The 20,675-nt window shown below is 37.0% G+C and overlaps 1 protein-coding gene across 1 annotated transcript; it reads right to left on the bottom strand.

Moving 5' to 3' along the window:
- Window positions 1-1,297: 1,297 nt before the first annotated feature.
- Window positions 1,298-17,969, bottom strand: Spaca1 (sperm acrosome associated 1). Its single transcript, XM_048354607.1, has 7 exons — window positions 17,636-17,969; window positions 12,452-12,508; window positions 8,968-9,069; window positions 8,125-8,231; window positions 7,096-7,231; window positions 2,114-2,234; window positions 1,298-1,574 (listed from the first exon to the last, which is right to left on the bottom strand). Exons 1-7 carry the CDS (start codon window positions 17,883-17,885, stop codon window positions 1,418-1,420), a joined length of 930 nt encoding a protein of 309 aa, XP_048210564.1. The 5' UTR covers window positions 17,886-17,969; the 3' UTR covers window positions 1,298-1,417.
- Between the last annotated feature and the right edge of the window lie 2,706 nt (window positions 17,970-20,675).

Here is a 20,675-nt window from a genome sequence, read left to right on the forward strand (position 1 = left end):
GCCTGAGTTGTTATATAGAAGAGAGGTAAGCTTTTGACTTTCTCCTAAATAAATATTCTAGTCTCATAGTCACTCAGTACTTTGAAACTTGGGCTAACTCCTCATTGGCCAAAATTTAGTCCCATGGCCCCACCCAACAATGATAGGCTAGAAAGATATTATCCTATAATATATGTGGATGATAGCCAGAAAGATCAGTAAGAAGCCCTTGAGACAACTAGCCTTGTTAATCCATTGAACACTGAAGTTCACAAAGGTACTGTGAGGACCCATTGCTGTTTGTGCTTTTCAAAACATGGATAATAATTACAATTTAAGAATTTTTAGCCATTTAAACTAAAGCTACATGATCACACAGGAAGAAAGAGTTGGAAGACTGATTTTTTAACACTTATCTGAGGCGGGTGTTATAAAATGTAATTCCTTTGGAAGATTTTATGAAAACAATTTCTTTTCACTTAAAGTCTCTAGTGGAATTCCTACAAAAGATAACAAAATCATTTTCTTGGCTTCTCTCAAACAAAAATGCTATGTAACAGAAAGCATGGATAATTTCATAACACAGTCTATTTCTAGAGACTACTAGAGAGAAGCATATCAAACATTCCCATTTACAATGTCTTCTGTAGAGATGTGTAGAGATAATGGCATCATAAATATGAAGAGAATAGCAATAAGGGGGGGGGGCTGGGAATATGGCCTAGTGGCAAGGGTACTTGCCTCGTATACATGAAGCCCTGGGTTCGATTCCCCAGCACCACATATATAGAAAACGGCCAGAAGTGGCACTGTGGCTCAAATGGCAGAGTGCTAGCCTTGAGCAAAAAGAAGCCAGGAACAGTGCTCAGGCCCTGAGTCCAAGGCCCAGGACTGGCAAAAAAAAAAAAAAAAAGAAAGAAAAAGGTTGTGGCCTAAAATTCATCCAGACAACATTAGACATATTTTGGGATACTATAATAACCTCTGAAAATAATTTTGATGGAAAATAATTTTGATAGCCTACTGACTCAAATTATCTACTGTCTTGGCATCTTGTTTGATAATTGGTCTAATTGTGTGAAAAGAAATTCTTCTTTCTCCTCTACCTTCTTCAAAGACATCTTCTATGTTACATTTTTCTTATTTACAAAATAAAAGGCAATGACCTTAGAACTAATCAAAGTAACCAGAAATACTTGTGTGTACTTCTAGACAAATGTCCCTGAGGTGTTATCTGAAATGGCCAATGCTGAGAATTAAAGGCATTCTTTGATAACTGTAGTACAAAGCTGCACCAATTAAAACATTTTTATTCCTCACAATGCATTATTATTAACTGCAGATGGTGGTGAATTTATTTCAACATTAATTATTAAAACTAGTTTATATTTTTTATAATAGTGAATCTGATATGCTCATATTTTTGCTTTGTCATGTATCATTCATTCCATTCACTTAAGGCGTCATCTTCATGTACAGGTAGCTCTGCAGGGGACTGGTCAAGTGATGTCGAATCTTTGTATCTCACAGAACTCAGGTCAGAATGTATCTCAGTGGTAGAGGCTTTCGCCCCCCAGAAAGCCTTCACTGCCGCCCTGGCGGAAAAAGCAAAAGAGGAAAAAAAAACAATAATATGAAATGAAAACAAAAAAACTACATGGGATTTCTATCTGTGTCTTCTACATACAGAAGCACTTTTTATTCATAATTTTATCTAGTTTGTAATGTACCAACTGCTTTGTTATAGTGGAGAAATTCTGACACTTAGCAGACTGTACTACTAGTACAGATACATATGTTTGGATACATGAATTGAGAGGTTACTGAAGTAACATTTTAAAGTTGTGAGAACCACAACTGGACAACACAAATATGCATTCAAACACTGGTAAGGTTTTTTTTTTCTTTAAATTGACTTGTACTATACAAATTGTACTGGGACTATTTTTAAAAATTCAAATGTCCTCCTAAGAGATGGGATCATTGGAGAGAGGATAATCACAGGAGAAATCAGGGGAGTTGGTTTTTAAGACACACATAGGCGATATCCTGGACAGAGTTTTGTAATTCTCTAGAGGAGGGAGTCCATACAAATGCCTCTCAGAGGGGCAGTGCATCCCGGCTGTTCACTTACCAATTTATAATGATGAAGATCAATACAAAGATCACAAATATACAGATAATGACTCCTATGGTTAGCACAAAAACTAAGACTGCATCAGTGTCTGGCCGATTTGATCTTCTCATCTGCAATTCTAAAGAAAATTCACACACCTAACAGTTATTTTTACTGTAAACAAAACAAGAAGAACTGAGAGAAAGAAAATTATTAATTAATTAATTATTTTTTTCTCTGTGTTCAAACCATGCAAAAACATTGAGAGAACTTGACATCAGGCAACAGTATCACCATTGTCTACATAGTTCCATCGGTATTCCATTCTTTCTTCATCCAGCTTTCTGGAAACTCATTAATTCGTGGCTTTACATTTTCATGCATTTCAATACGAAGTGAAGACATCTGCATACACACCCTCCCCTAATTCCTCATCAGGCATATCATTAGCTAGAGTACAACATTACAGTATTTCTTCTTTTTTCTGTTGAGGTAAAAAATCTACATAATGAATTGCACAAAGATCTTTAATGACATTTACTTTGTTTTGGCAGATGCAAACCCACTATGTAATCAAATTCAGGTCAGGACAGAGATTATTGCTATACTCCAGGAAGTTCCCCTAGAGTCCCCCCCTCCTTAATCCTTACCCTCTCCTCCAGGCACAGCAACTGTCCTGTTCTTTTCCATCACAAATCAGTATAGCTTTATATGAATGGAAACACACACTAGTGTGTGTGTGTGTATGTGTGTATACATGCTTGCACACCACTCCTGGAGCTTGAACTCAACTAAACCCTATGAGCTTTCGTTCAAGGTTACCACTCTACCACTTGAGCCACAACTTCATTCCTAGCTTTTTGGTGGTTTAACTGATGGTAAAAATCTTATGCCTTTCCTACCCAGGCTAGCTTTGAACCACTATCCTCAGATCTTAGCATCTTGAGTAGCTAGTAGCACAGGAGTGAGCTGTCACCGCCTTGCTGATAATGTGGTCTTTTATGTGTGGGTTTTTCTTCTTTTACATGGCACAATGTGTTAAGAGATTCACCCATACTGTTACATGCAACTATAGGTTTGGGTGGTTTTGTTTGTTTTCCTGGCACTGAAGAAAGCATGTTAAGTAAGCACTCTAGCATTGAGTTACACACCTAGCTCTGAAACTATAGGAGATAGAGAGATGATAGATAGATAGATAGATAGATAGATAGATAGATAGATAGATAGAGAAAGATGTATAGATATATAGATCTATCAATAGATCTATAGATATCTTAATTTATTTTTACTCTGCAGGGTATTTCTACAGTTTGCCACCCCCCCCCCCCCACCTCGCCCTCTGCAAGGGATACTTAGGCGGTATCAGTTGTGGGCTAAGCTATTAGTAATAAAGCCATGTGAAGAATCCTGTTCAAGTCATTTGGTAAACATACATTTTCACTCTTTAAAATACTTGAGTGAGATTTGGGGCCATAGGGTAACATATGCTTAGTCTTCTAAGAATCTATGAGATCTTTCTCAAACTAATGCTTCTGGCTATATTTGTCTTATAAATTTTTTCCCAGATTTTGTCTTATTTATTTTCTAAATGATTTATTTTAGTAAGCTGTAGTTTTAAATTTTGATGAAGTCTAATTAATTCAATATTTCCTTTTATGGTGATTGTTTTTTGAATTATATCTAAAAAACTTTGCCTACAATGAATTATGTGGATTTTCTCCTGTTTCCTTCTTAAAGTCTTGAATTTAGCTTTTAACTTAAGATTAGGATACATTTCTAAGTTATGTATAGGATAGAAGAAGGGGTAGAGGCTCATTGTTTTCCATATGTGTGTGTGTGTATATATATATATATATAGGTACTATATAGGTATATATATATGTGTGTGTGTATATATATATATATATATATATATATATATACACCTTCACATACTTCTACTCAATCATTTCTCTCCCAGATCTTTCTGCTCTGTTTTTAAATGAGTCTACTAAAGAAAGAAAGCTGTGTATAGTATGTATGACTGACTGGGTATACTATACATGGTGGAAAGACAACACATACTACTTATCTTGTGAATTACATAGCTTTATCTTAGCTCTCTTAGTCACCAAATTCTAGACTCATAAAGATAATCCTACAATAAAGGACCACATCATATTACATAGATTAGTAAAGCAAGGTCCAAGAGGCTTAATGATTTGTGTAAGTTGTTTTCACTGTTTTCAAACTGGGAAGTGCCTCTTTATCAGAAGTAGTCGCCTGCACGGGCAATTTCACTGACTTATGTCTCTGCATTCCCCCCCACCCCTTGATCCTCTAAAACATGGATTCTCTCTCCATTTATCTTAGCAATTCTAGAGCTATAAACTCAATCTACTGATTTTATTAAATGCTCCAAGTATAACTGAGAAATTACACTAGAATATTTGTATTATGACAGATTTTAAAAGATCTTTTTATTTTAAAATCATTTTAGACTTAGCGTGTGAATAAATACAAGACATTTTTAGAACTAAAACCTGAGGAAAAAGGCAAAATTCATTTGTACTTATTCACTGCTCTGCAAAGGTTAGAGATGAAAGGTATAAAATTTTTAGTTCACCATAACAATAGTCTACTCAAAAGGGTCACAAAGACTATTTTCATATCTAAGAAAAAAGACTGGATTTTTATTGAAATTTTCTAATAAAGAATAGGATGAATTTCAATACCCTTCCCTTTTAGATAAACAAAGCTTATGCATATATTAGCTTCCCAGGGCTACCATAACAAGTACTATAAACTGGGTGAATTACAAACAGAAGAAATATATTATTTCATTGTTCTAGAAACTAGAAGTAGAAAAAAGTTTGCATGTACTAAGATAGCAGAGCTACTTCCTCTGGTCCTGGACTGCTCTAAGGGAGAAATGTCGACTTTTTCTATATAAAGAATGAGCATTAGGCTTCTGGTTTCCAGCCTTTAGCTTATACACTAGCAAAAGTAAAAACCTGCATCCCTTTGTAATCACTGGGTGACTAAACTGGGATTTTTTTTTTTACATATGATGATGTTCTGGTCCTCTTTTTCCTTTTTACCCCTTTTTACTACTAATCTTTTTGTTAGTGGTGGTGGTGCCTGTGGTGGTGGTCATCGTTGTGGGGCTTGAACTCAGGGCCTGTGCCTCTTTTTGCTCAAGGATATCTCTATATCACTTTGAGCAACAGATGTATTTCAGGTTTTCTGGTGGTTAATTGGAGATAAGAATCTCACAGGCACTTTTTTGCCCAGATTGGCTTCTAACTGCAATCCTCAGATCTGAGCCATTTAGAAGCTAGGGTTACAGGTGTGAGCCGCCAGCACCCAGCTACTACTAATCTTTAACAGATATTGCAGCAGTTGGAGTGGTCATTAGCTTGTTCCGTGAAAATGTTATTTTGTGTTGTGGTTTTTCAGTTGCTCACAAAAGTTCAAACAGTAAGTAGTTTTTGGTTCATTTGTTTGTTGGTGTTGGAGATTGAAACCAGGGCCTTGAGCTTAACAGGCAGGTATTCTATCATTTGAGGAGTCTCCAGCCCTTTTTTGCCTTAGCTATTTTTTCAAAATAGGATATGGCTTTATGCCCAGGCTAGCCTGGGTTTCCTACTTCCGTTTTCCTGTGTCTCTAGAGATTAAAGGTGCACACCACCACACCTAGACATTGATTGAGATCAAGTCTTGTGAACTTTTAGGCTTAGATTAGCCTCAACAAACCATCCCCCATACCTACCTCCCAATTAACTAGAATTACAGGTTTGAGCCATGCTTCAGTTGTTTTTTTTTAAAGTCTCCCCAAATAGCTTATCCTGATATCCTTTTAATAGAAGATATTAGGTGGTATGCTATTTCTAGACTACAGCAGAAGATCTTTATGTGGAGCTCAGAAATAACTTGAAGAAATACATAAATTACCTTAAAATTATATATCATTCTTGACACCTGGCCTCAATAACACACTGTGGCTCAATCCTGTAATCCTAGCTACTTGAGAGACTGAAGATCAAGGTTTGAAATCAGCCTGGTCATAACACTTTGCAAGATTCCATCTCAACCAGTGTCTGGACACTGTGGTATGTACCTGCCAACTCAAGAAATGCCGGCATAAAGCCAAATCCTACCTTGAAAATAATCAAGAAATAAAGGGCCTCCAAGTATGAATATCCAAGCTCAATCCCTAGAACCTTCAAATATACACATGTGTGCATGAATGTGTGTGCATGTGTGTGTGAAAGTACCAGTGGCTCATGCCACATAGCCACTCAAGAGGCTGAGATCTGAGGACCACAGTTCAAAGCCAACTGGGCAAGAAAGTTTGTGCAACTCTTATCTCCAACTACTCAAAACTCCCAGAAGTGAAGCTGTGGCTCAAGTGATAGACTGAGCCTTGAGCAAAAAAGCTCAGGGACAGCACCTAGGTCCTGAGTCCAAACCCTAGTACTGGCATACATCACTTTTGCTAGGCCTGTATATGTGGACAGTTTTCTGAAAAAGCCTACAAAGCCTTTGTTGGATTCTTAAAAGACTTGTAGCAAAATACAACAAAGATTACAATACTAAAAACAGTTAAAGAGCAACTGAATAAAAGGAAATAATTACCTGAATGTAGAAGACATCATGGATCAAATGAAAGGATGGGCACACAGATTGATCTCACAAGGGAACAGAAGCTTTACCTCTTGCAATATACAAAAAAACTACTACTATATAAAAAAGCTTTAATATTTTTAAAGAAAATGCTGACTTCACATTTCTTAACTGTATTTATTTTCTATACCAAAATTCTTATAAACATTCCTCAGAATTTTATTTTTCCAGTTTTGACTGTGCATGATGGAAATAACACTAGAATATATTTCAAGGACTGGCTTTAAATGATCAGCTTCATCTGGGAACTTGTTAGTAATAAAATTTCCTATACCAGTTCTAGCCCAGAGCTATTGAATCTTAAGCTAGTAAACCAAGTATGGCTGGGAACTTACCAGTTGTTGTATAGATTGTGAATTTAATTGTTGCTATTATTTCACCATTATCCAGGGTTTCACACTCGAAAGCCAAGGGGTGAACATCTCTTTTTACTTCTAGGACTGCTGAATCATTTGAAAGTACAACAGGTTGCTATTTAAAAAAAATAGCAAAGTATCAATGCTCTTCATTGCACTAACATCAGGAGACAACTTATCTCCTTTAGCAAAAGAAGTAACACTTATTCTCTTGCCCAGTATGCATTTAATTGTGCACCTACATGTGGATTTTGGAATCAGAGAACCCAGACTTCAGATCCCAACTTTACCACCTCCTGCCTATATGACAACAGGCAAGTTACCATCTACTTCTCAATGACTTGTTCATCAAATGGAATAATTCTACAAAATACCTCCAAGGGTTGTTATGTCTACTAAAACAGACTACAGCACTTGACTTTGGTCTAGCCCTTCAAAAGCTTTTAATTAATGATTGTCATTGTTATTATTATACAACTCTTACATAACCAATGAAAATTTTGCCTCCAAAATAGAATGCTTCATATGGATATATGGATATATTTAAGTTCTGTTTATAGCTAACCCTAAGACACGTGTGAAGGTTTAATCTCTCTAAATAATAAAAGTTCTGAATTCCAATAAAAATAAAATTGTGTAACTCTTAACTTCATTTTTCAAACTGTTTTAGAAAAGAGTTATCTGAAAGGCAGTTTTAGGGGGTAGATAGAAGTAGAAGGGAGTTGGGCTAACAAGGAGAATAAAAGAGGATGAATAGGGTCAAAGTTAATGATTTGAATACATGAAAATAGACCAATAAAAGCTGTTAAAATTAAGGGGAAGGGAAAGTGATAAAGGGAGCCAGATTGATTAGAATATTTTGTAAATTTGTATGTAAATGTAATAACATCCCCTTCCTGTGACTGATGTAGGCCAATAATAAAAAGAGTTGTCTGAGGCACAACAGAACTGTGAAGCAATTTGTATCACTCTCTGGAAAACAAAAGACTAAATACATCCATTACTTACTTGGTCTGGCCTTAGAAGTTTCCAAACATATTTGAAACGATTTGCAGGAGATACATGAACACATGCCACTCTAACACTTTCAAGACTTTCGGAAATTGGTCTACCCCCTGAAAAGAAAGAAAGGAAAAGTTAAAAAGATAAATACTGTTGTGCAAAATATTTATTTATACATATAGTACTTTTTAAATGCCACAGTTTTAGGAATCGATTCTCTGCCAGAAGTTACCCCAAACATTAGAGTTGGAATAAGTGTAGGGGAGATCAGAAGCAAGGGGTACAAAGATCATCACAAGAACCAGGTAAGGGGGTTCTACCGCTCTGCGTTATTTATGCAGAATACATTTGGAGCCAAAATAAAAGTACTTGACTTTGTGATATGTACAATAAACTTTGAGACTTGCTAATGATTTCCAAGTTGACTGGTTAGAAAAACACATTTAGAGATGTTGCATTGTCAGAATTAGCGTCATCTAATACAGAACAACTCTCAAAGTTCCCAGTTTAAGGTTTACCAATCCAACAATAAAGAACTGTGATTAAACCATCCAGAGTGTTGCATTATAGGAAAGACTCAAGCATGAACCTTGAATACTTTGGTGTATTATGGAGGATATGTTCATGACACATTTTAACATAATTGAAAAATATAAAACAAGTAGAAAGTCCCAGGGCTTTGCCTCTCTAGAGAAAAAGGAGAATTTAAATAATTGTTGATGGTTCCTTTTCAATGAGACAGTTGATTGTCTCCTTGTACTCAGTGGCAATTTGTGGTTGAGAATATTTTCTCAGAGTAAACTTGTCCCCTCGGCCACCCCCCAATCTTCAATAGGGAGTCCAACTTACAGCCACAGTCTACTGGTCCACGGCATTCTTCTACCCGAACAAGACACTTGGATTCACCTCCGGGGCATCCATTTGTTAGGATAACTTCTCTAATACCAACACCTTTGGTAAAAGAAGGCATATGTTAAAAAGAAAACTAATTGCAGAGGGTCTCTGTTTCCCATCCAGGTCTATCCATCTTTTTTTTTTTTTCCCTGATCACCACTTGAACATCTTTATCCTGGCTATTTGCTGGCTAGCTGGAGATGGAGTCTTATGGACTTTTCTGCCTGAGTTGGTTTTGAACCACAATCCTCCAGGTCTCAGCCTCCTGAGTACCTAGAACTACAGATGTGAACCACTGGAGCATGGCTTCATCTTTCTTTTCCTTTCTTCTCCTCTTCTCTTTACCTCTCCTCCCCTCTATCTTTTTTCTTTTCTTTTTTCTTGTTGAGACTTTTCTCTTAATTTCAGAAGTCAAATTCCTAAATCAAAGATGATGACATTTAGAATTTTCTTAAGCCTTTCATTCTGATCTATTTCATAAAACAGTATTTTCTCAAGTAAAGTTTCTATGGCTTTATCTTAAGAAAGAGGATTCCAGTATCATACATATGTTTGAAAGTGGCATATTAAAGAAAATAAAGGGACCTCTTTCTACAGAAGCTTTGGACACTTTCAATAAGCTAGTAAATGAATGTGTTGTTATGTATAAGTTTTCATTGATTTAATGTGTAAAAATCTTACATTTCAACATCTTCAAAATCAGAATACAATTATAATTGTAGTACATCATAAGTTAATTTGCATAAGTTTTCCTATTTAGAGTATATAATATGTTCTTCTTATAGCCAATAAAATAAGATTGATGAAATATACAGGATTTCCCAAACTTATCTGATCATAGAGCTTTCTGGAGTTGAGAGTGGAGCTTCTGGAGGAAATTTCAATATCATCTTTTACCATAAATGATGCTTTCTAATATTTAGATTAATTTGTATTAGATTTAGATTATTTGTATTAGACAGGATAACCTATTAATAACCAAATCTCCATTTCCAGTAGGATAAGTCTTTAGAATTGTCACACACTTGGGTAACAAGAAATCAGATCTTTACTGATTTCTAAAGCTCCAATGAATTGTCTTTCATTGCCAGAACTATGGGAAATTGCAAAATGCTGGATGAGCCATGTACTCAGGCACATCTGGGGACAAGACGGCAATCACAGCTCAGGAAGAGCCACCCTGGTTTCTTGCCTATCTGCCTAGCCTTTTTCAGTCTTTGTAAGGCATTAATCATAAAACCTATTCTCAGAGGAAAGAAAAGTTGATGACTAGACTGAGTCACTACTAAGTTAAAGTAACAAACAAACAGAAAACAGTGCTTCTCAAATTTAAAGAGAACATTCAAATCACCTGGAACCTTATTGAACCGTGGAGTCTCAGTTGTCTGGAATAATCTAAAATGTGACCTTTCTAACAAGCTCTTCAGCAATGCTGATGCAGCTGTTCTGTGGCCTGCACTGAGTTCTAAGGAGATTCTGCTTGCAATAAGGAGGTGGAAGGCAGGAGGGGAAACGTGTCATTTGACTAAAAGAGAAGGCTTTCAATGGCTCAAGTATTGCTCCACAGCCTTAATCTGAAAGGCATAGTTTCCAAGCAAGTGCTTTATGTATTTATTTAGCCAAATGTCATTCACTAAGATGAATGTAGTGGTGAGACGCTCCAAGTAACATGCCAAAATCTACCTAGGTATAAAAGAAAACTTTTCCATCACCATTTAGGAGTTAATTAGCATTTTTTACTAAAGCATTTTTTTCCTTTTCTACATACAAATTGAAACACTTTGTAATATTTTAGATATATAACATTATGTTTGTTGGTTATTTTTTCCTTAGAACTTATCTGACATATTATATCTTTTAAATATCGTTTGTGTAACACTGCTAAAATATACATTCCTTGCCAGGTGCTGGTGGTTCACACCTCTAATCCTAGCTACTGCTTCAGGAGTCTAAGAACTGATGATTCTGGTTTCAAAGCCAGCCAGGGCAAGAAAGTCCATGAGACTCTTATTTCTAATCAAACTACCAAAAAAGCTGAAGTGGAACTGTGGAAAATCTCAGGGACAAGGCCCAGGCCCTGAGTTCAAGCCCCAGGATAAGAACAATATATATATACATGTATATATACACACATACACATATATATGAAAAATCACACACACACACACACACACACACACACACACACTTCACTTTTTTTGGCTTCATGCTTGCTTACTTCACTTTTTTTTTTTTCAGCTAGTGCTCTACCACTTGAGCCACTCCTCTGACCTTTCTCTTTGAGGGTTAATTGGAGACAGGATCTTAAGGGTTTTTTTTGCCTAGGCTAAAATAATTATGATCCTCTTCCCTGTGCCTCTGGAGCTCAGCCTCTTTGGTAGCTACGGTTAGAGGCATGAAGCACTGGTGCCTGACCCCCCCCCCCCATACTATATTCTTATTCAATTGCAGAGTTGTTTGTTTTGTCCACTGCTGTTATCCTCAGCACATACAATGCCTGATACACAGTAAGCAAAGCTATATATTCTTAAACAACTCAAAAAGTCACTTAAATGGTAAATAATATACAAAGCAGACTTTTAAATAATAAAGGACAATAACAGTTTCTGCAACTGAAAAACTCTTGATCTAGATCTGCAAGGATATCCCAAGGCTGATCCAAGGTAAGAAAGAAATTAATTTCATTAGTAAATTATCTGTTACCTTCGCCAACCCATACTGCACAGCAGAGATTATCAAAGATGGTTCTCTAAGAATCTAAGCTTCATTATAAACTTGTTAGAAATGTAAATTCTTAGGCCCAGTACAAGCAGTTAGAAACTCTGTAAAGGCCCAACAATCTGTTCTAATAAACCCTTCATGCATTTCGGGTATATATTTGAGTTTGAAACCCTCTAGTTTATTGTAATTTACGTAGCTTTAGCCCTAACCCCACGCCCAATTTCTAGCCATTGAATGAGCAAAGTAAGCCATGTTCTTTGCAACATTCTTTCCCACAAAGCCAGCAGCTCTTTTCTCCAAGGCATGAGACATAGAAATGGGAGAAACTGAGAATTTGGAATGGACTATTGCAAATAAGCATATTTCTTGATAGATTTGCCAACACAATATGTGGGAAGACATCTGTGAGATGCATTGAAAAATCTCTCATTTTCTGAACATCTGTGAGACAGAGAAAATTTTACTTTAGTGAAGACAGCTTATGTGCCAAAAAGTAAAGGGAGTTGGCTTAAAATAAAATTTAGGGGTTAAAAACTGAAAGTATCTTACCTTTTGAAGCAATCAACCAAATGTTATGTGTAAATTGCAGTTATTAGACATAGAAGACAATGAGAGATGAATAGAAGTAGGAAAATGACAAGTAAACAATTGCCACATTATCTGTCTTTACCTCCCCCCAACTTTATGATGAGTTATTCATCTATTCTATGCTACTTACCACACGTGACTGTGCACATTCCGAATTCTACTTCTTTGATTATTGTCTTGTTCGAAACTAAATATAAAGTATAAATACATTATTCATTCATATAAAAACTTTTCTAGGACAAAAACCTCTCACTCGGAGATAAGTGATTTATTTATCATAGGGATAGCAGATATGTCTTTAAAATTCTCTACTTAAACTAGCAAAACAAAGCTGTTCCTCCCACATCAATTGTTATTATTAAAATCAAAAGCAGACTGGATCTTTAAAGTTTATTAGGTTAGGAAATAACCTGCAAAGAAAGCTTGTATTTAAAAAACGTGTACAGTTTAGGATATTTTCCTCATAAGTTCCTACATGGTGAGTTAAAATTCTATTAAAAGTCAGAAAAACGAGTAACCACTCTTGACTGTGCTTTTGCCTTTCTGCTTGTCTATCTGCTGTTTATCTTTGTGCCTGATTGTTTTCTTATTTCGTAAAGCTCTGCCAAATTTTCTTACCATTTAAAAATTTTTTCAAGTCAGATAAACACAAAAGTTCATTTGCATTGTAGACATTTTTTTCTTATCTCTATTTCTTAATACACACATACATACACCACAAAATTCCATTCAAAAACAATGCCTGATACACAGTAAGCAAAGCTATATATTTTTAAACAACTCAAAAAGTCACTTGTTAAATGATAAATAATATTACAAAGCAGGCTTTTAAGTAATAAAGGACAATATTAGTTCCTGCAAATGAAAAATTCTGATCTAGATCTGCATACTATAATTAGCAAATTCAGATTCATTTTATAGTTCTCAATTTCATACAAGGATTTTTTCCTATTTTAATTATTGTAAATCTGCAGTTTCATAAACACTTTATTCTGTATTTTCAATACTAAATATAGTACTACAAATATACTTGATAGGCTCTTGATAGTTGGCTTAGGCTACCATGATGATCCACTTATGAACTGACATTTTTATCCTTGAAATGTTTAAATACTTACAGGTAACATTATGAGATAGAAGTTAAAAGCTAAATTCTGAACACAAGAAAGATGAATAAGAGACTAATTGTTGGATTCCTTTTTAACATAACCTTTTTTAAAATCCATTAGTCAATTAGCTCTACTATTCACTACCTATGTAACTTTGGGAAATTACTCAATTTATCCTGAGTTTCCTCCAAGAAAAAAAAAACCAGGGGATTTAATTAGATAAGCCCTAAAGTTCCTTTCAAGCTTTAATGTTCTTTGGTGCACTGAGTGCCATTAGGCATTCAATGATTTTTTTAAAAAATTGGAATCCTACAGTAGTGGGTTGGGAAGAATTATATATATTTAGATTTCACTGTGACATTTCATCTTCTAAATTTCTCATTAAACCCAAATGAGTAAAGAGGAAAAATATGATAGGAATGTCAATGAAGCTTGATGTGTAACTGGCTAAAGAGTAAGAGTCACAGATGCTAATTAACTGACTGGCAGCAGTGTGGTAGGTATCACAAGTTCCCTCCTGCTCAGCCTGAGAAATAACCCTTATATCATGGTACTGAATCCAGGGTCCTGCAAAGCCAGGAAGATTACCAAACAAGTTTGATGATAAGTCTGGACCTAAAAATCAAAGAATGAATGGGTAAAACAAACAAAATTAAACCTTAGGCTTTGAGAAATAAAAAGACTTCTACAGAGAGCTGAGAAGTAAACTGTCCAAAAATACTCTATGTGTTATCTTAATTTATAGAAGAACATTTGTAAAACTGAATAGAGATTCAACAATGAATTCACTAGAGGGTTGTCTAAAACACCAGTGAGTTTTAAACTACATGGTAAAAGCCTTTGTCCACAATGAGGCAGGAAATGACCCTACTATATGTGACCCTACCCTATGAGTTCTAGCCACATTCTGGAATGTTCTATTCAGTTCAAGATCCAGACTCCACACTGTAACTTTTTTGTTTTGTGCCAGTCTAAAGGCTTGAACTTAGGATGTGGGTACTGACCCTGAGGCTTTTTGTTTTCTTTTGTTTTGCTCAAGGCTAATGCTCTACCACTTGAGCCAGAAGTCCACTTCTGGCTCTGTGTGTGTGTGTGTGTGTGTGTGTGCGCGCGCGCATGTGTGCATTGGGTGTGATTAATTGAGGATAAGACTCTCACAAGACTTTCCTGCCCAGCTTCAAACTGTGATCCTCAGACCTCAGCCTCCTGAGAGCTAGGATAACAGCATAAGCCATTGGTACCTGGCTCACAGTATAACTATTAATACATACCATCAGGGTGCAATGATGATCTTTTTTTTTTTTTGAGATTATTTGAAAGTTTACCTAATGACTTTTATTCTTTATTAGAATGAAAAAATGTAGTTTTATACTATTATATGATAAGACTCAGACTAAAAGTCATTCCCTACTGCAATTATACATTTATAAATCTTAGGGTATATTGATGTAAAAGTTATAAAAACACATTTTAAAAGTTATTTAAGATGTAAAATAGTATAAGGATATAAGTCTAACAGAATATCTGTGATTTTTTATTTTGAAATAATTTATTTCATAATCCATAAGGAAATTGGGATTGAATTTCAATTTTTACAAATTATGTTCTAAAAGATCTAAAATAATAAAAATGAGAATGACTGGAATTGCTAGGATGATACAGTTATGAAATAAACCAGGACAATTACATTAGTATGTCTTTTCTTATTGCTTTGAATTATGTCAGGCATATATAGAAAAGCCTACAGACACCTTCCTCACAGCCTACTCTGGTTTTCACTGCATAAAGTTGAGATTTCAGAACCTTTCATTTTTCTGCAGAATGACAAAAGGAAATAAACTGACAGAATAAAATGATTCACAATTATGAAAACAAATTAGAAGATGGCCACAAGGGTTGGTGTTTCAGCTCCGGTGGTAGAGAGCCAGCCAATCAGTGAAAGTGTCAGATACCCAGTTTGAGTCCTGGTCTCAGACCAAAAAGAAAAGAAAAAAAAAAAAAAAAGATGAACATAGAGACCAGTAGCAACTCTTGAGATGATAAAGAGTACATGAAATTGATTGTATAGGAAAAAAATCTTTGTGAGAAACAATGATATGTTAAGTGAATATCTGGACTAAATTTTCATTAAAGAATTGATCAGAGGAAATTGCATTTTAAGGGTGAAAATTATAGATTCATGGATATCTTTCAAGTGGAAGGATTTGATCCTGAAATATTTTTGTGACAATAACCTGAACCATATTGTTTTGCTAAAACTATGTGGACAGCATTCTTTCTTCCTTATGATGTTTATGCACCAATATTTATTTAACAAGCTTCATAAGCAACAGGAAGTATGTATCTAAGGGTGACAAAAAGTGTCACAGTCAAGTATTCATCCTGATTAGTGTTTATAAATCTGAAAATGTTTTGCAGTAATGCAGCAAAAATGTCATTCTTTTCAACAAAGTGTCTTCTCAGTTTTCAAAAGTACTGTGTTTCAACAATACAAATGGGACAAGAACCAAAGTAATCATAAGCTAGATGTACTAGAGATGTATTTGATATCCAGAATTATATTTACAAAACCAATATATTCCAGGTTCAGGCTAAGCAGTTGAGCATTGAGTTGCATTCAAATTACTTTGCTCAGTTATGTATATCTCCTAGCTTTGGAGATATATATTTTTGAGGTTTTGATATGTTAAATTTTATTAAAAAGTCTTTTAAAAAGTTGCTTTCATTGACCTTTTATTCTTATTTTTGTTTGTAAATTGACTTAAAAGTAAAAAAAAAAAAAAGATATTGAGAGTCTATTAAGACTTTTACTGACCCACCAGGATTAAAAGGGGTTGGCAAAGTTTAGTTATAGTTCTGAAAATTTTCAGATATGTAACCTCTGATTGTTTACTGTTCCTGTGGTTGCAATAGTACATAAAAAAATCCCAGGGGTATAACAATTTCTCCTGAATACACAGATGTGGACACAGAGTCACTAAGAAAATAAGTAACTTACTTACATTTGAACTTCAATTTAAGGCATATCATTCCATTATCTGGGTGTAGCCTAAATAATATATAGCATTTTACAACTAAAAGTATCTCTCAACCAGTTTAATACTAAAATTGTTCCATTACTTTACAGAGTAAGGGAAATAATCACTATGAGTCATTGTTTTTTCTTTTCTTCTCCTGTTTCTAAAGCCACAGACCTTTTCAAGCTGTCTGTAATGTAATGTTATCAAGACAGTACAAATCTGGACCCACTCCACAATTCTCAGATGGTCAATTTCTTTCTGATTCTCTGGGTCACTATCCAAAAGAAAAGAAAAGCTGACTGTCACAGCACCCACTCTCTTTGTACAGACTGAGGGGACACAAGAACATCAAGGAGATTAGGAATCTCTGCTGGGTCATTTATGGAGGAAGAGAATCATCCTCCTTCTAAGGGCTGCAAGCCTGGGACTGACATTTTACCTACCAGCATGTGAGTTACTCATCAATATAACTTGTACACTAGCTTGCCAAGCTTATTGCTTAATGAGCCAGCAGTATCAAGCAAGTTCATGTACCCAGCACAGGCTCTTTTTTCCCTTGATGTCCTTTAATGTTAACTGTTATCATCTCAATGCCCATGGAGTGGATCCCTCCAGAGGTATTTTCTATTGTGGCCATTCCTACATTAGAAGTTAAATCGGTAAGTTACTGAACTGTAGGGTTTCTACCAAGCTGTCCTACATCTTCTGGGAGATGGTGTTAAGATACTGGTCTATCCAGATGGACCAAAAGTAAGGGAGATTCTGATTTCCGTTTCATTCCTTTCCCAAGGGCAAATGTGGAAAGGAAGAAGATCTCAAGCAACTTAGAATTTGAAACCAAAACAAAAATTCTCCTACACTGGGATGAGAAAATGACTGCCATGAGAATCAAAATGATTCCCGCTCATGGGAAGCCACCTCCACTCCTTAAAAAAAAGAAGTGCATCTTTCTCCAAAGAAACAAGGCAGCATTTCAAGTGTTTCTGTAGCAGTTTGTTTATAATGTGCTTATTTGTTTACGTTGCTGCAACCTTGGGCAATGAGCAAGCACATCCCTTCTTGGAGTCCTAAGCATGCACAAAATGGGTCAGCTCAGGGCTGCAAGCAGGCTCTACGGGCCGTGTGGTGGCTAATCTGCGGCCTCCACGGAGGCCTCCTCCAGCCCAGGGGGCCTCCCGCCCTCACCGTCCTCCGCGGCGGCCTCCACCGGGACCTCATCGGCCACCTCGGTGTCGCTATCCGCCTCCTCCTCCTCGCCCTCGCCCTCGCCCTCGCCCTCGCCCTCGCTGTCGGCCTCTGCCTCGTCGGGGCCCAGGCCGGGATCCTGGATGGCAGCGGTGACGTTGGTCCCACACGAGGACTGGAGGCCCGCCAGGAGCAGCCAGCCGACGGCCAGGAGTAGTCCCGCGGAGCAGCCTGCGCTCCCAGCGCTCATGGTTCTCGGCCCGACGGCCGCCAATGCACAGTCACAGCCCCAGGTCCTGAGGAGAGGCGAGAGCAAGAGAGCCGCCACTCCACCGACTCCGAACTCCAGCCCCGCGCCTGGGCAACCATTGAGGCGTCACCGCTCGTCACCGCAGTGGGCCTGCGGGAGGGCCGCGCCGAGCCTCCGAGGGCTGGAAGACGGCCAGGGCCGGCCCTCAGCGCTCGGGGGCGGGGCGGAGGGCGGGGGGAAGGGGCGAGGATAGAGGAGCATGTGGACTGGGGTTGGCCTAGCGAGCTCGGAGGGCGGGGCGGATGTGTGGGCGTGGCCCTTGGCGTTGGGGCGGGGCGAGGCTGGAGCCTAGGGCGCTGGTAGGCGGGGGCGGGTGGAGCGGTGGTGGGCGCTGTGGTGCTCTAGGGGGTGGGGCCGAACCCACCAGTATCAGTCCCCGGGTGAGGTCCTTTCCAGCCTGGCCTCCTCAACTCTAAGTGCACAGTCCTAAGTGTGATCTGAAACTCAGGTCACTCTGTGAGCTTGTTTCAACTGCTAATTGCTTGCATTGTCTGGATTCATCCCCCAGCCTGCTAACTTCCTCAAAGTCTTGTTTGATTTTTTTTTTTCTAAATCATTTCTTTTTCGTACTTCCTATCCTCTTGCCAAACTAAACTCCTGAGATCCTGAAGCATTCTTCGTGTGACTTGGTTTTAAATTTCTCCATCCCAAATCTCCAACTTGGCATATATCAAGAGGGATTTGTCATAGCCTTATTTTAAGTTGGATGCCTCAGATTGGATTTATAACAGCTGATGAGGCTTACTTAGTCTGCAGAGGACGTCAAGGGAGCATGCACTTTCTTTGGCCTGAAAACTACTGTGAATGTAGCTCAATCGTGTATTCATATTTTATTTATTTAAAGATAATATTTTATTATCCTTAAGTAGTTATACAAAGAGGTTTCAGTTCAACATGTCAGTTTGTGAGTACAAAGCATCTTTATCATTCTCCCACATCTCTCCCAACCCCACTCATCTCAAGTTTCCTGGTTCCATTTTACTTAGGTACATTGAATACTATGACTGCATTTGCCCACCCTTCCCCTCTCCATTCGTCTAACCCCTCCCTTTCCTTTGATCTCCTCCTCCAAAAGACATGCTTTCGCTTCTTGAAATTCGATTCCTTAAACTATAAGTTAGATGTTCAAGAGTTGCACTTTTGCACAGCATGGCCATTGAGCTACACTGGGGAGTGTGGAATGTAAGAGAAAAAGGGAAGATGATAACATTTTAAAACTAATTTGTTCTGGTTACAAGTTGTTTTACATGGTGTTTTAAGTATGACTATACATCATAGAAAAAAACATAAATACTAAAGTAGAGGTGACAGAGTACATGCATTAGAGGAATTTGTGGTAAAACTGCTTCATTAGAATAGATAGGCATTAGAAATTATTAATTGTAATATATTTCATAGAATTTAATTCCTGATCATTTCCATCTTCATACATTTGATCTTTATTTTTTCCCCTTTTATGGAGAGATACTTATACATATTGATTCTATGGTCTCAACATAAATATGCTGATCTTAGGAGAGATAACTATATTTCTCACAACTTTGATTTTTAAAAATAAATATTTAAGTTGTCAAAATGTTAAACGCAACATTATGAGGTTATTTTGGCAAATGTGCCACTAAACCATACATTGATTTAAGAATCTACTCTTTTACCTAAAAAGAGTTATATCTTTTATTAAGGTTGACTCTGATAAGAAGCAAGAATACTTTAACCTCTTAGCATATCCACTTGAAACAATAGAAAATAAAATTCAACTAAGCCCTTCCCATTGGTAATATTAATTGCAATGGTCTAATTAACAGGTTTCTTCTTTAGGAATAGAAGAATAGACATTTTGAGTCAGAAAGAAACAACAATCAACTAAATACTCCAAGCTCTTCATTATGGAGCAAGGTGATTAAGAATTAGAAAGATGAAGCAACATCTAGCAAATGCTTTTCAAAACTGGATTTCACAACTAGATCTGAAGGCTCAGTCAGCGCTTATTGATCTTTATAATTCAAAATGAACAATGAAGATTTGTTTCTGTAGGAATTTGAAAACTAAAAATGAATTAGATATGGTAAAATTTTCTCTTATTCAAGCTTGATTTCATCGTGTGTGCATGCGTGCGCGCGTGCATATGAGCACCTGTGCATGTGCTTATGCCAATATGGAACTTAAACTCAAGGCCTGGGCACAGTTCCTTAGCTTTTTCTGCTTAAGGCTGGCACTCAACCACTTGAGTCACAAGTGCCTTTTCTCTTTTCTTCTTTTCTATCTTTCTTTCCTTCCTTCCTTTCTGGTGGATAATTGGAGATAAGAGTCTTAAGGACTTTCTTGCCCAAACTGGCTTCAAGTTCAGATTTTTGGATCTCAGCCTCCTGAGTAGCTAGGACGACAGCTGCTCAGCCACTGGTGCCCAACTCATCTAGCAGTTTTAATCACGTAGAGTAGCTTGTTGTTTTCACAAAGACACACAGGGTGTGATACTTTGAATTTCAATATTGAAGTCATATGACAGGTGGTATGAAAAGGCATATAGTACAAGGTGAACCTGTGGTATAAACTTAGACTTTTAGCACCTTTTTATATTCAGTCTTAGCAGACTAACAGGTGAGCAGGGAAGACTGAGGTTCCAGAACTACTTGTTTATAACAAAAGCTGATTACCTAAAGGGCTGACAGGTGGTTCAAGTCATACAGCTCTTACCTGGCAACTATTAGGCCCTGAGTTCATGCTCAGTGT

The sequence above is a fragment of the Perognathus longimembris genome, chromosome 9, assembly GCF_023159225.1.
Source record: "Perognathus longimembris pacificus isolate PPM17 chromosome 9, ASM2315922v1, whole genome shotgun sequence".
NCBI classification, from domain to species: domain Eukaryota; kingdom Metazoa; phylum Chordata; class Mammalia; order Rodentia; family Heteromyidae; genus Perognathus; species Perognathus longimembris.